The 13,255-nt window shown below is 45.7% G+C and overlaps 1 protein-coding gene across 1 annotated transcript in view; it reads left to right on the forward strand.

Annotated features, from left to right (window-relative positions):
- The first annotated feature begins 917 nt into the window (after window positions 1–917).
- LYSMD2 (LysM domain containing 2) overlaps window positions 918–13,255 on the forward strand; it is a 29,706-nt gene continuing 17,368 nt past the window's right edge. Inside the window, exons 1-2 of the mRNA XM_032778638.2 lie at window positions 918–1,510; window positions 6,949–7,283. Of these exons, the coding sequence (XP_032634529.1) occupies window positions 1,280–1,510; window positions 6,949–7,283 (566 nt within the window). The 5' untranslated portion in view covers window positions 918–1,279. The remainder of the gene's footprint in view (window positions 1,511–6,948; window positions 7,284–13,255) is intronic.

A 13,255-nucleotide genomic window follows, 5' to 3' on the forward strand; every position in this document is an offset into this window, starting at 1 on the left:
CTGCTCTGTTCCTAGTTCAGGGCAGAATAGGAGCATTCCAAAGATTTGCTCTTTGTTTGTTCCTCAAACGGAGCATCATACAGATACTTCCCGGAGCTTTGAGAGGGGAAGGATGCATGCCTGCAGGGCAGCAGAGATCAAAACACTGACCAATCAGGGTAGGCATTGTGGGATATTGGCAGAAGCCAATTCTGTCGACAAAACAACCAGCAGTCTCTACACTGGCTCTTTGTTGACAATAAAGGGTGGGGAAAAGACAAAAGTCTCTCGTACGGGTGGAAGTTTTTTGTCACCAAAACTGGGTGTCTTTCTCAACAAAGGTTCCATTGTACTGTGTCCACTCTTGCAGTTTTTGGCGACAAAACTTGCCAGTGTAGACAAGCCTTAAGAGTGCATTATTCCTCTTTTGCTTGACTCACATCAGAAAAACCATTATTCCAGAATAAGAACGCACTACTGTGGAATTAATTAGGGATAGTTAATCAAGGATTTCTCCATGTTTAAACAAGCCCTGAAACATACACAGAAGTCAGCTAAAAATCTTTGTTAGGTTATTTTTATGTGTATATATTACATTCAGGTAACCCCTTAATATTAGTAAAAATATTGTAGGATGTCCCTCTATGGAACTCCCGCCAGCACTCCAGAGGGCCCTGGGTTATGTGGGCTTGGCATCTGTTAATTTATGTTCCTATTCTGTCAGCAATAAGTGATGTGACTGATCAAAACAGTATTTTACCAAGGTCCTGAACATCCCCCCATCACATCCCCTGTTTTCATCCCCAACCCACTTGCTTCCCACCCAGACCTACTCCTCCAAGTTTGCTACCTGAACCCCAGATCTGCTCCTCCACTGCCCCCCTGCGACTCCACACAGCTCTTCCCCATCCCCTCCAGTCGCTACCCTCCATTCCGCACCTGCCCCTCGCTCAGCATCTTCTCCCCCTCCCGGCGCTGTCGCTGCGATGCAGGACAGGACGCAGAACACAGCGAAACTCCGGGAGAAGGGCAGAAGCCTCAGCTGCGCTTCACTTCTCTACTACGCATGCGCACAGGCTTCGCGCAAGCTCCTTAGAGCCGCAGCAAGGGGTTGCGCGTGCGCAGACGGTAGACACAATTCCACCTGGGGCCGCGCACTTACCCCCCCCGTTGCCCTGACTGCTGTGGTGTCATTGGCGCTTGGCCGGTCTCAGCCGCCCCCGGCTGCTGTGACTCGAGTGCCTCCGCGGCCTGCCATGCCCATTGCTCGGCTCGCGCAGCCCTAACGGAGCCGCTGGTCATGGCAGAGTTCCCGCCAGTGCCGCTCTCCCTGCGGGAGGAGCCCCCGGCCGCCCGCTCTGGCTCCGAGTCCGAGTCGGAGGCCGAGCTGTCGCAGAGCCTGGCCCGCACCAAGATCCGCTCGTACGGCAGCACAGCCAGCGTAGCGGCCCCCCTGGCGGAGCGCTACCTGGAGCATCGCCTCAGCGCCGGAGACACGCTGCAGGGCATCGCGCTCAAGTATGGAGTTACGGTAAGGGCGGCCGGGGGGCGCTGGGAAGGCGAGGCCCCACTGGCGCCAGAGGCGGGCGGGCAGGTCCGGGACCCCGAGCCCTGAGTAGAGGCCGCCTGGCCAGGCGCGAGGAAGGATGGGCTTGTGGGCGAGGCGCCGCGCCGAAAGACTGCTCGGTCCCTGGGATAATGGGCGGGTCCGAATTTGTAGAGGAGTCGTCGCAACCCTTCCTCGCCTCAGTGTAAATGCTGGGCCCGACTGCACCACGTGTGCGCGGGCCCTGAACTCAGCTGCAGTCTGGAGCTACCAGAATATAATTAATGGGCCAGGCCAATGGGAGTGGGGGAGGAATTCCTAGGCCTGGGTGAGACCGCGCAGCTGCGGGAGGAGGGATCCCTGGCGAGGTGTAAGCCACTTGGGGTCTGGCCATGGAGTGAAGGAGGAATACCCAGCCAGCTATATGGTACAGGAGCTGCAGTGTGGGAAATCCTTAGCCAGCTGTGAGTAGAGTTGCCAGTTTTGGTTGGATGTATTCTTGGCGTTTTCATCACATGATATCTTTAATTAAAGATTAATCTTTATTTCCTGGAGGGAAGCCTGGATGGTTGGGAACCATAGCTGTCAGGCAGAAGAAATGGGATGGAGAGTGACAGGAATCCTTGGTTAGATATGAGTCAAATGAGGTTGTAAGAGAGATGGGGTGAGATAACAAGGGAGCATAGAGAGGAAAAATTCCTCCTCATCACATGCAAGTTTTGGGGGACAGTAAGGTGATGAGAGAGTTAATGCCTAGCCCTCCATGAGCCAGTGATTTGTGATGGAGGAGGGCTCAGTCCCTCCCTGGCCATGTGTTAAAGGAGAGTTGCAGGAATAGATGAAGAAATGCTAGGCCAGCTGTGAATAAGATGACCATAGATAGGGAATCTTCATCCAGGTGTGAATCTCTAGTAAATGTATTGCTGCAGTAATGCATCCACAACCATCCCTTAAAAAAATAATCTCAGATTAATATCTACAACATGACCATGTAGCCTAGTCCACTGTGCAGGCTCCAGGAACCTGTACATGGTTGTTTCTAATACGCTTTTCCAGATCAGCATAGTTAAGAATATTTTTTTTCTTGTGAGCCATAATACATAAGATGTGCCATACATTACCCATGCAAACCACCACCTGCTGTCTCTAGCATCATGTCATAATAGTTTTCAGACCAAATTTCAGCTGCCCTAAGGGAAAACATACCAAAAACCTTCTAGCAACAGCTTTTGATATACAGTTGTAATTAACAATATTTGGCTCCCATTGTGAATAAGGTCAAAGTCTTTATTTCCTTTTGGGAAGAAGAGTAACTCTACTTGGAGTCAAATCCTGATTATTCCTTACTGATAGGAGTAATGCTGTGGAAGTCAGTGGAGTTACTCTGGGTTTTTTTTTGGTGTAAAAGCAGAATCTGACTCACTAAGGCTTTGTGAATAAGCTGAATTGGTTTGCCATTAGTTTATTTATACGCTCACCATTGTAACTTATTTCTCACACATTAAAAAAACCCTTCTCACATCTAGTGACAAATGGTGTTGGAAATGTTTAAATTTGGTTTTTATTCAGAACTGGGACTAGTGCATTGTAGTTCAATTTAATTAATGAATTTGTATAAATGTATTTCTAAATAGGAACTTCAGTATTTCAGGATGGCATTATAGCATGGAATACTAACATTAAAAAATTAAGCTCAATTTTTAATTTGTATTTAAATTACTTAAAATACATTTCGAGCCAGACCTGTCAAAGAATACACCTGAAACAAAATAGTAATCTAGCCCTCAATTTCAGATGTCAAGATGTGCCTTTTTTAGTTCTCCCTATTTAAATTGCCATTGTGACAGTATAAGTAGTAAGTACTAATTTTTCGCTCCCATTTGCTATCTACCAGACATTCCTAGCAGTCTCCTTAATTTACCAAGTCTTGAGTAAAGGCTTTAGAGTTTTAACACTCCCATAATGTAAACAGAAGATTTTTTTAAAATAGAAACTTAGGATCAAATTTTATTAAAGAATCTTTGTATATGCCTTATAAAATGAAAAGTGCATTAGCAGCAATCCCAGTCACACTTGGCTCTGCCTCATAGGGCTAAACCAAGTCACTGACGTTTCTGAGAGCGTCTGACTGATGGGAGTTGGATCAGGTCTTACTTCAGTAGGGGCTCAGAGTAGTGTGAATGCAACATCCTCATCTCTTGAGAAGGTGAGGAGGATGAACTTGCACCTCTAACAATGACTTCCTCCAGCTGTTTAAGAAGAGGTATTGATTGTCTTTAAAGGAAACAAAAGGTCCACATATTTGCCCTTCAGCAGAAGAGTGCTGGCTACCACATGGGGCATCATGTTTATCTACCATAGGTATCTTTCAAGTTGCTCTTGTCATTCTATTCACATGCCATATAGGGAAAAGGATATCCAAGACCTTATTCATGTACCCCACTTTAAACAAAAGCTTTCTGCTATGGCTCCCTTCCTTATTGCTCCCATTGGTTGTAGCAATGATGGGAGCACTAGTGCTGATAGTCACTGTCATCTAGACCTGTTCTGAACAAGGGTAATGTAGTGTAGATGAAGCCTACCACTGATGAGAGATTGAATGGGGGTGGGGTGGAGATGTTAATTTGTGATCCTTAGTGTAATCTCCTAATCTGGGAAAATTTTGATGTTTATAAATCATATTTGTAAAGATCTATCAAGCTGATTCTGTTAAACATCAAATAAAATTTTTAGTCAAAATATTCTAAGAGAATAAGTGAGTGTGGGTACGTAATTGTGGGAATTAAAAGGATGATGGCTAGAATATTGTTGAATGTTGTTCCTACAAAGCCAAGAAGGTGTGCGCTTTCTTCAATGTAAACATTAATTCCTTGTAGGGTGACCAGATAGGAAATGTGAAAAATCAGGACGGGGGTGTGTGCGTGCGTAATAGGAGCTTATAAGAAAAACCTAAAAATCAGGACTGTCCCTATAAAATTGGGGCATCTAGTCACCCTAATCCCTTGCAACATCCCTAAATAAGTGACTACTATTTGTATTTTTATTTTACTGTTTGTTTTCTCCAAACATAGGGTGCATGTGTAATAGGAAAGTTCATAAGCATTTTCTGCCTCGGTACAGCTTCACCTATGGCTGTGTTAAAAAACGTTATTTACCACCAGATTGTCCAGTTCCAGGGTTGAACAACATTAAGGTTAAAATACCTGTACCCTGTTTGCATTACAACTTCCAAACTTCACCTATTTTTACTACAGGTGGACTTATGCCAGTGCAGAGAAATGCTTATGAATTTTCCCAACATAGGAAAGGTAACAGTGTCAAATTCCACTCACATTTACACCTGTGAATCCTTATTGGAGGCACTGGAGTTCTGTGAGTGTAACTGAAGGCAGAACTTAGTCAGCAGTTCTCAAGCGACGTACCCAAGACTACTCACAGAATTTTATAGTGGAGATTAAAACATAGGGGTCCCTTACGCCTACCACTAAAATACATGGGCTCTCTGAAAGGCCACAAGAAGATATACTTAACCAGGGAGGAAGAACAAACCTTCACTGGCAGAGTTACAATGAAGCATAATAAACAGCTTTAGGATGCATTATTTATCAGCTGTCATTTTGCTAGTTCTTTTACAAATGCAAGTCATGATAGACATATTGGGTTTCAGCCTTTGTGCTACAATTCTGTAGATTGATTTCTCCTTTAAAGAAAGTCATGCCTTCCAGTTACCAGTGTAATCAGAATTTTGGTATCAAGCAAGTAGATGATTCTGTATGCTTTGGTGGCTTTTGGGGCCTTGGCCCTGAGATGTTCTCCAGACTGGAAGCTGGGGCTCCAGCTCTGGTTTTGCAACCTATACTACCTAGTGAAATGGGAGTAGTGTAGGGAGTGCACTATGATCCAGCTGACTCTCCCTTGTGGGGAATGTTGGAGAGCAAGAGGCACTTGCAGGCAGGTCCTAACAAGATAGGGAGATTAAAATAACATTTCACATGCTTGGATGTAGCAGAATGTCAGATTCTAGTGCAAAAATGCTAAATTCCATAACATCTTAGAAAATGGCAAATTCCACAGCCATGAAATCCTGGGAACCACGAGGTCCTGATAGAGATGAATGAAGCAGCTCACACTTCTCAGAACTGTTGTTTCAGGCTCTCTGCAGTCATCACTTCATCAGTTTGCATTTAGTTCCTGTTTTTAAGATTCTAGGGCTAGAAACAATTACAGACGAAACTGAAAGCTGAGATTGTGCAGCTATGGGTGACTGTCATGGCAAATTCTGCAGCTGCAGAATCCGTGGGGCCCCTACCCATAATGATAGAAAGATGGGCCCACTGAGATGTCAGTTTCTGTTGTGCGTTGGGCAGGTTACTTGAGATCAAGATGGATCACCCAGTGGTAGGACCTCCAAGTTGCATTTTGATATTTGTATAAATTGATTGGGTAAAATAAGGAGGGTAGCTACTGTTCATGCTGTAGAATTCCAATGGTTGGTTTTGGCCAGGAAGTGACCACCTACACTACTGTTCTCACAAAATATGGGGCCAAGTTCAGGACCTAATTAGAGATCTCTGCATTTATATAAAACCAAACACACCAAAGCGGGGAGCGGCACCACAGATTAAACTTTCATTTGGTGTCTCTAAAACCCAGGAAGTTCACTATTTTTGGGTCTTTCAAGATAGGCAGTCAGCTATATGGTCTAGACATCTTAATGTACCCTTGAAGCCCTAAACACCTTCACATGCTGGGAATACTTATACTTTAGGTAATTTCGTCGGTTCTCTGGGGGTTGCTGTCTCAGACTGCCCCCAACATGAATGCAAAATAATGCAGCTTTTTCGCTGCATTATTGTGTATTCTTTGCTGAGCAAAGATGGCCTAAATCTGGGTTGTAAAGAGAATGGAATACTCAAATTTAGGGAAAGGTTCTTTAGGTAGAACAAAAAAATGTACCCTTAGGGAGACTTCCAGTAGCATAAAGGCTAGTGCCTGGACAAAGAAAGCAAAGCAAAAAGGCTGAGTTAATGGCAAGACAGAACATACAACTCTTCCCTGATATAACGTTGTCCTCGGGAGCCAAAAAAATCTTACCACATTATAGGTGAAACCATGTTATATATCAAACTTGCTTTGATCCTCCAGAGTGCGCAGCCCCACTCCGGAGCACTGCTTTACTACGTTATAGCTGAATTCATGTTATATTGGGTTGTGTTATATTGGGGTTGAGGTATTAGTTGAGAATAATTGTTCTAAATTCAGTAGCTCCTTTTATATTCTAAATTAAGATAAAGTAATTGTTTCAAGAAAAGTCTTTACTTATAAAACTGCTTGACTGCTGTGTGTTTTGAGGATGGTGGCATTCTGTACGTTACAGAAATCAGTACTGCTTCAATTTTATTGTTTTCTCTTCTTTCTTCCAGATGGAACAAATAAAAAGGGCAAATAAACTATTTACTAATGACTGTATATTCCTGAGGAAAACCCTGAATATTCCAGTTATAACAGAGAAGCCATTATTGTTCAATGGACTTAATTCGCTGGAATCGCCTGAGAATGAAATTATTGACGTTTCTCTTTGTGGTGAAGGACCAGTGACAGTTCAGGAAGAGAGTAGTTCTTCTCCCAGTCCTCAAGAACCTGACAATCAACCTGCTGCACCTGAAGAATTATCTGCCAAAGATTTTCTACATAGACTGGACTTGCAGATTAAGTTGTCCAAACAGGCAGCCAGGAAACTAAAAGATGAAGATATCAGGTAAACTAGACTTTAAAATGAAGCATCTAATTTCAGTTTAACACTTAATCCTTTTTATATCTGAGTAGTCGTAAGCCTATTTTTTGTGGCATTTGGACAAACACTATTTATATTTATGTCTATAATCTTTCTGATTTTAGGCTTATTTGCAGCACCCATCACAAATCACGTTTATCATGTTGTGTAATGGACTATAGGAAGGTTCTTGGATACTACGATGATTAGGATAGTATAGAAAGCTATCTAGAACAACAGTTGTATCTAAGCCCTGGCTATAAATAAGAGAGAGAATAACATTGTGTAAAAAGTATCAGAGGGGTGGCCCTGTTAGTCTGGATCTGTAAAAAGCAACAAGAGTCCTGTGGCATCTTATAGACTAATGCTCCAGTATGTCTGTTAGTCTATAAGGTGCCACAGGACTCTCTGTTGTTGTGTAAAAAGTGTTGGTATAACACAGATTTCTGATTTGGTAGATGGTTATCCATATAGGTTCTGATTCAGCAAAGTACCAAACACTCAAAGACCCTGTGGGAGCTGAAGGTGTATAATGATACATTACTGCCCCCACCCCCCCAGCCAAAAATCTGAAATGGCCCCCAATACACATTTGTAGATGTGCCCAATCTCGTACAACTTTCGTTTCCCACCCAAGCAATGCTCATTGCCCCTAGTAGCTGTCTTCCTCCTTTATCACCCTCATACATTAACCTTCCCTTAGGCTTTGCCTTCACTAGGGAAAAAAATGTATTCTTAGGCCTGGTCTACACTACGCGTTTAAATCGATTTAAAGAGCGTTAAATCGATTTAACGCTGTACCCGTCCACACTACAACACCCTTTATATCGATATAGACGGCTCTTTAAATCTATTTCTGTACTCCTCCCCGACGAGAAGAGTAGCGCTAAAATCGATATTGCTACTTCGGAATAGTGTGGACGCAAATTATTTCTGTCTGGGAAGTAATTCCCTTGCTGCAGCTGTTTTAAACAAGAGTAGGCTTCTGAATACGCGAGCGTCATGAACCCTCCTGGCCATCCCACGAGGATCTGTGGTGATACTGCCACAGCTGATCCACCATGCTTGCCAGCACCATTGAAATACTTACCGCTTGCCGATTCTACGATACTGGTTGCTCCTTCTCCCGGCTCTGGGGCCACACGATAGGATTCCACTATGGCCCCCCTACAGAGTCTATGAATCCCTGCAGCAAACCATCCCACTATCACCTCGCACGTTTCAGAGTCACAGCCTTTCGTAGCAGCAGCTTAACGATTGTATTGAGCTACTTGCATTACAGCAAGCCCCCACAAGATTGCCCACTCCAAATTGAGTTCCCACTGACCGGTAGCTTCTCGTGCTTTCAAGCTCCAAGCGCTAATTCCACTCGCTTCTCTCACTGTGAGGCTGGCTCCATCTTATATATATGCGTTTCAGGGCAGGGAAAGCATGTCACTATAATCTTCAAAGACATCATCTCTTACGCATGCGAAAGTTTTTGCAGCCACTAGGAATCGTCCCACACCTGCAAAACTATGCGGTCCCACCACGCTGCTTGTTTCCCGACACCTAAAATCGCATTCACAATGGGTAGAATCTGCCCCATTACCAGCAGTAGCTCCAACACACGCGGGCCCGCGGTTAGGGAGAATTCAGTGTCACACGCTCATCGCTCTGCGCCGTCGGCTGCCGTAGCTGCTCTCCTCTCCTTGCCTTTGCAGTTCATGTTCAGCATAGACAGCACGAGAGTTCTGGAGGTTGACCAACGTTCACGATAGCGTTACTGATCTCAGCAGGTCCATTGCTTGCTGTGCTATGGCGTCATTTGCCTCAGTTCACCCAGGGAAAAAGGCGTAAATGTTGTCTGCTGCTTCACAAAGGAGGGTAAGGCTGTACCCAGAACAACCCGACAATGATTCTGCCCCATCAGGCACTGGCTTCAACCCAGAATTCAAGGGTGGGGAGACTGAGCAACTAGGATAGCTACGGAACGACTATCCCACAGGCACCATTTATATTAGGGGGCAGACATGGCGATTTTCCTACTGGGCCAGCCGCTTAATCCTTCCTTGCTCGTAGCAAAGCGGGGAGAGGAGGAGGAATGATTAGCGCTGAGTTTCTCAGCGTTTGGCGAGCAGAGAATCTTTCCCAGGTACCAACCACGATCATTAACCAGTGATTTACATGATCAGCAGCCATGCGGTGGGGAGGAGGGGAAAGAGGGGGGTTTGGGGTTGCTGGTTCCTCTTAACAGAACAAGGCATCATAGATCACTGTGTATATGAACGCTGGAGAAAGTCAAACAGAAAGCCTTACCATGGGCGCATGGAAGCTTAATTTGGATGCCTGGACTGCGTCTGTGAGATCTGCAACACCAGAGCACAGGCACTCAATATTAAACGATGCAAAATCTGCGACCTTTTAGTGAAATCACATGTGCTATGTAAGGTGGATAGTGTGATCACTGTGAAAGAGTACAAGCATTGTTCTGTAAATGTATCTCTTTTACATACTTCTCTCCCTCTTTTCCCTCCCCCATGCAGCTGCACAGTTGTCCGGCCTCCCTACCCATCCCAAAGCTAGCTCAGATAAGGCGGAGGAGGAAGAGAACATGAATAAATGTTCTCAGAAATCATGGAAGTAACACGCAATGACAGAGCTCATCAGAATGGAGTGGAAGGATGTGCTAGCAAAGTACAGGAAAGATGCCAGTGAACGGAGGATAGGAGAGACGCTCGAATGGAGAGGTGTAGGCAGGAAGATCAGCGGTGGACGGGATGCAACGCTGCTGCTGCGTGCTCAAACTGAATCCTCCAACGCATGGTGGATCTTCAGAAGAGCAGGGCGGGCTTACAGAGTGCCGCTGCAGCCCATGTTTACCACCCTCAAAGCTCCCCACGTTCCATATCTCTCCTCACCCAGAACGTGTAAGAACGCGTGGGGGAAGGCTTTCTGCACCCGCACTCCACCCCCCTGGACAGTCCAAGCAAAAGGCTGTCATTACGTGAAATGAGCTTAATGGCCTTTCCTTCCCTCCTAATTCCTCTCCTCCCAAAGCAGCAGCAAGGCAGAGATACCTTGATAATTCTCTGCTCTTTTTATAATTACTTTTTAATAAAGAAATACATCCAAAATGGGGGAGGGGTGGTTGCTTACAGGGAATGACTTTTTAAGAAAGAATACATGATTTTTAAACAATATGACTTTTAATAAAGAATTACATGATTTTTAAAAACGATACTGACTTTATTTCCTTCAGCAAGCCTGTAAGTAAAGGGAAGGGGGGTTGCTTACAGGGAATGAGTCAATCAAGGGGGAGGGTTCATCAAGGGGAAACAAACACAGCAGTCACACCGTAACCCTGGCCCAGTGCTGAAACTAGTTTTCAGACTTCTCTGATGTGCACCGCCTCCTGGTGTGCTCTTCCTAATCGCCCTGGTCTCCTGGCTGCTCGTACTTCAGCGGCCAGGTGATTTGCCCTCAGACCTCCCACCCGCCATAAATGTCTCCCCCTTACTCTCACAGAGATTGTGGAGCACACAGCAAGCAGCAGATACAACAAATGGGACATTGGTTTGGCTGAGGTCTGAGCGAGTAAATAATGTTCGCCACGCGCCTTTAAATGGCTAAATGCACATCCATTCTACCACCATCCTGCACTTGCTCAGCCTGTCTAGTTGAACAGCTCCTGACCACTGTCCAGGCTGCCTGTGTATGGCTTCATGAGGCCATGGCATCAAAGGGAATAGGCTGGGTCACCCAGGATAAGACAGGCATTCACATCCCAACGGTTATTTTCTGGTCCCTGGGAAGTAATTCCCTTGCTGCACCAAGCCTGTTTAAACAGAGTAGTGCTTCTTGAAGACACGAGCGTCATGAACCCTTCCTGGCCATCCACGTGGATGTTGGTGAAACGTCCCTTGTGATCGCACCAGTGGCTTGCAGCACCATTGAAAAGTACCCCTTGCGATTTACGTTACTGGGTTGCCCTGGCGCTCTGGGGCAGAATAGGGATATGGGTCCATCTATGCCCCCCTACAGTTAGGAATCGCATTGCAGCAAAGCCATCCACTATCACCTGCAACGTTTCCAAGAAGGTCACAGCCTTTCGTAGACAGCAGCTTAACGATTTGCTTTGGCTACTTGCATTACAGCACCCCCACAGTAGATTTGCCCACTCCAAATTGATTCCCACTGACCGTAGCTGTCTGGCTTGCAAGCTTTCCAAGGGCTATTGCCACTCGCTTCTCCACTGTGAGGGCTGCTCTCATCTTATCATTAGTTTCAGGGCAGGGGGAAAGCATTGTCACAAAGTTCAAAGACAGTATCTCTTACGCATGCGAAAAGTTTTTGCAGCCACTAGGAATCGTCCCACACCTGCAAACGTATGCGGTCCCACCAAGTCTGTGCTGGTTTCCCGCACCTAAATCGGCATTCACCAATGGGTAGAATCTGCCCCCATTACCAAGCAGTAGCTCCAAAACGCAGGGCCCGCGGTTAGTGGGGGGAGAATTCATGTGTCCACGTCCTCATCGCTCTTGTGCCGCCGGCGCTGCCGTAGCTGCTCTCCCTCTCCTCCTGTCCCTTTGCAGTTCATGGTTCAGCATAGAAGCACGAGAGCTCGTGAGGTGTTGACAACGTTCACGATTGCGTTACTGATCTCAGCAGGGTCCATGCTTGCTGTGGCTATGGCGTTTGCTCAGTTTCACCCAGGGAAAAAGGCGTGAGAATGGTTGTTTCTGCTGCTTCACAAAGGAGGGTAAGGCTGTACCCAGAACAACCCCGACAATGGATTTCTGCCCCATCAGGCACTGGGCTCTCACCCAGAATTACCAAGGGTCGGGGGGGAAACTGAGAAACTATGGGATGAAGCTACGGAACGACTACCCACAGTGCACCACTCCAGAAATCACGCTAGCCGACCACTGGACGCACACCATCGAATTAACGCTAGTGTGGACGCCACACTCGACTTTATAATATCAGTTTTAAGAAACCGATTTTAGCTAATTCGATATTATCGGTAGTGTAGACGTGCCTTACAGAGGAGGCCTCTAATGGCATTCACCCCATATCTCCATTACACAGTCTCCCTCCATAAGGGGGTGCCGCTCTCAAACTACGCACGCCATACATATCTTGGGGTCATCATTCCTCTTCTTCGCATACCTTTCTCCTCCTCTTTAGTGCCCCCCCACGCTAATCAGCCCACTACTTTCATGTTCACCCCTGAACTCATTCATTAGTAGCTTCTTGATTGAACCAGAAATCAAGCCTTGCAGAATGCTCCTTCTAGCCCTCTTTGCTTCAGTAGAAGATACAGGCAAACTGCCTTCCCATGAACTGCTCCTAAATGTACATGTGAAAAACCACAGCGAAGAGGAGGATTCAGCTCTGAAAGAGAGCCCAACTATCTACTCTCCAAGCTCTCAGAAACAGAAGTGAGTGGAGCATCTCCTTTCTAATAATCAATGAGAGGCAATCTCTCTTCTCTCCACGAAGAGAGACTTGGGTATGTCCAACTACCTTCTGTATTGGCGTGGTAGCAATCAACTTATCAGAGATTGATATCACGTCTCATCTAGATCGATATATTTTATCCCCAAACACCTCCTTTGCACTCGGACCACCAGAGTGATGCCGTACGATCAACAGGGAGCCATGCTGTCGATCTTCCTGTGAGGATGGGAGGTAAGTTAGAATAAGAATATGTTGACTTCAGTACGGTATTCTATTGCCGTATCTACATCAACCCCCCACCCCACCCCAGTGTAGGACCATGCCTTGGACAGCAAGACCTTGCAAAGTCATTTTAGGCTGCAAATCAGTGTTTCTTGTGAAGCCACATTCAGATCTCCAGGCCTCTCAAAAACTACAAATGCTGCAGGATTACTTGAAGCCCTTAGTGCTCATGCACCTCACAAGACAACCTTGCCTGTCTCAGATTACCTAAATTAAAATTCTACCATACGAAC

This window comes from Chelonoidis abingdonii, chromosome 9 (genome assembly GCF_003597395.2).
Source record: "Chelonoidis abingdonii isolate Lonesome George chromosome 9, CheloAbing_2.0, whole genome shotgun sequence".
Lineage (NCBI taxonomy): Eukaryota > Metazoa > Chordata > Testudines > Testudinidae > Chelonoidis > Chelonoidis abingdonii.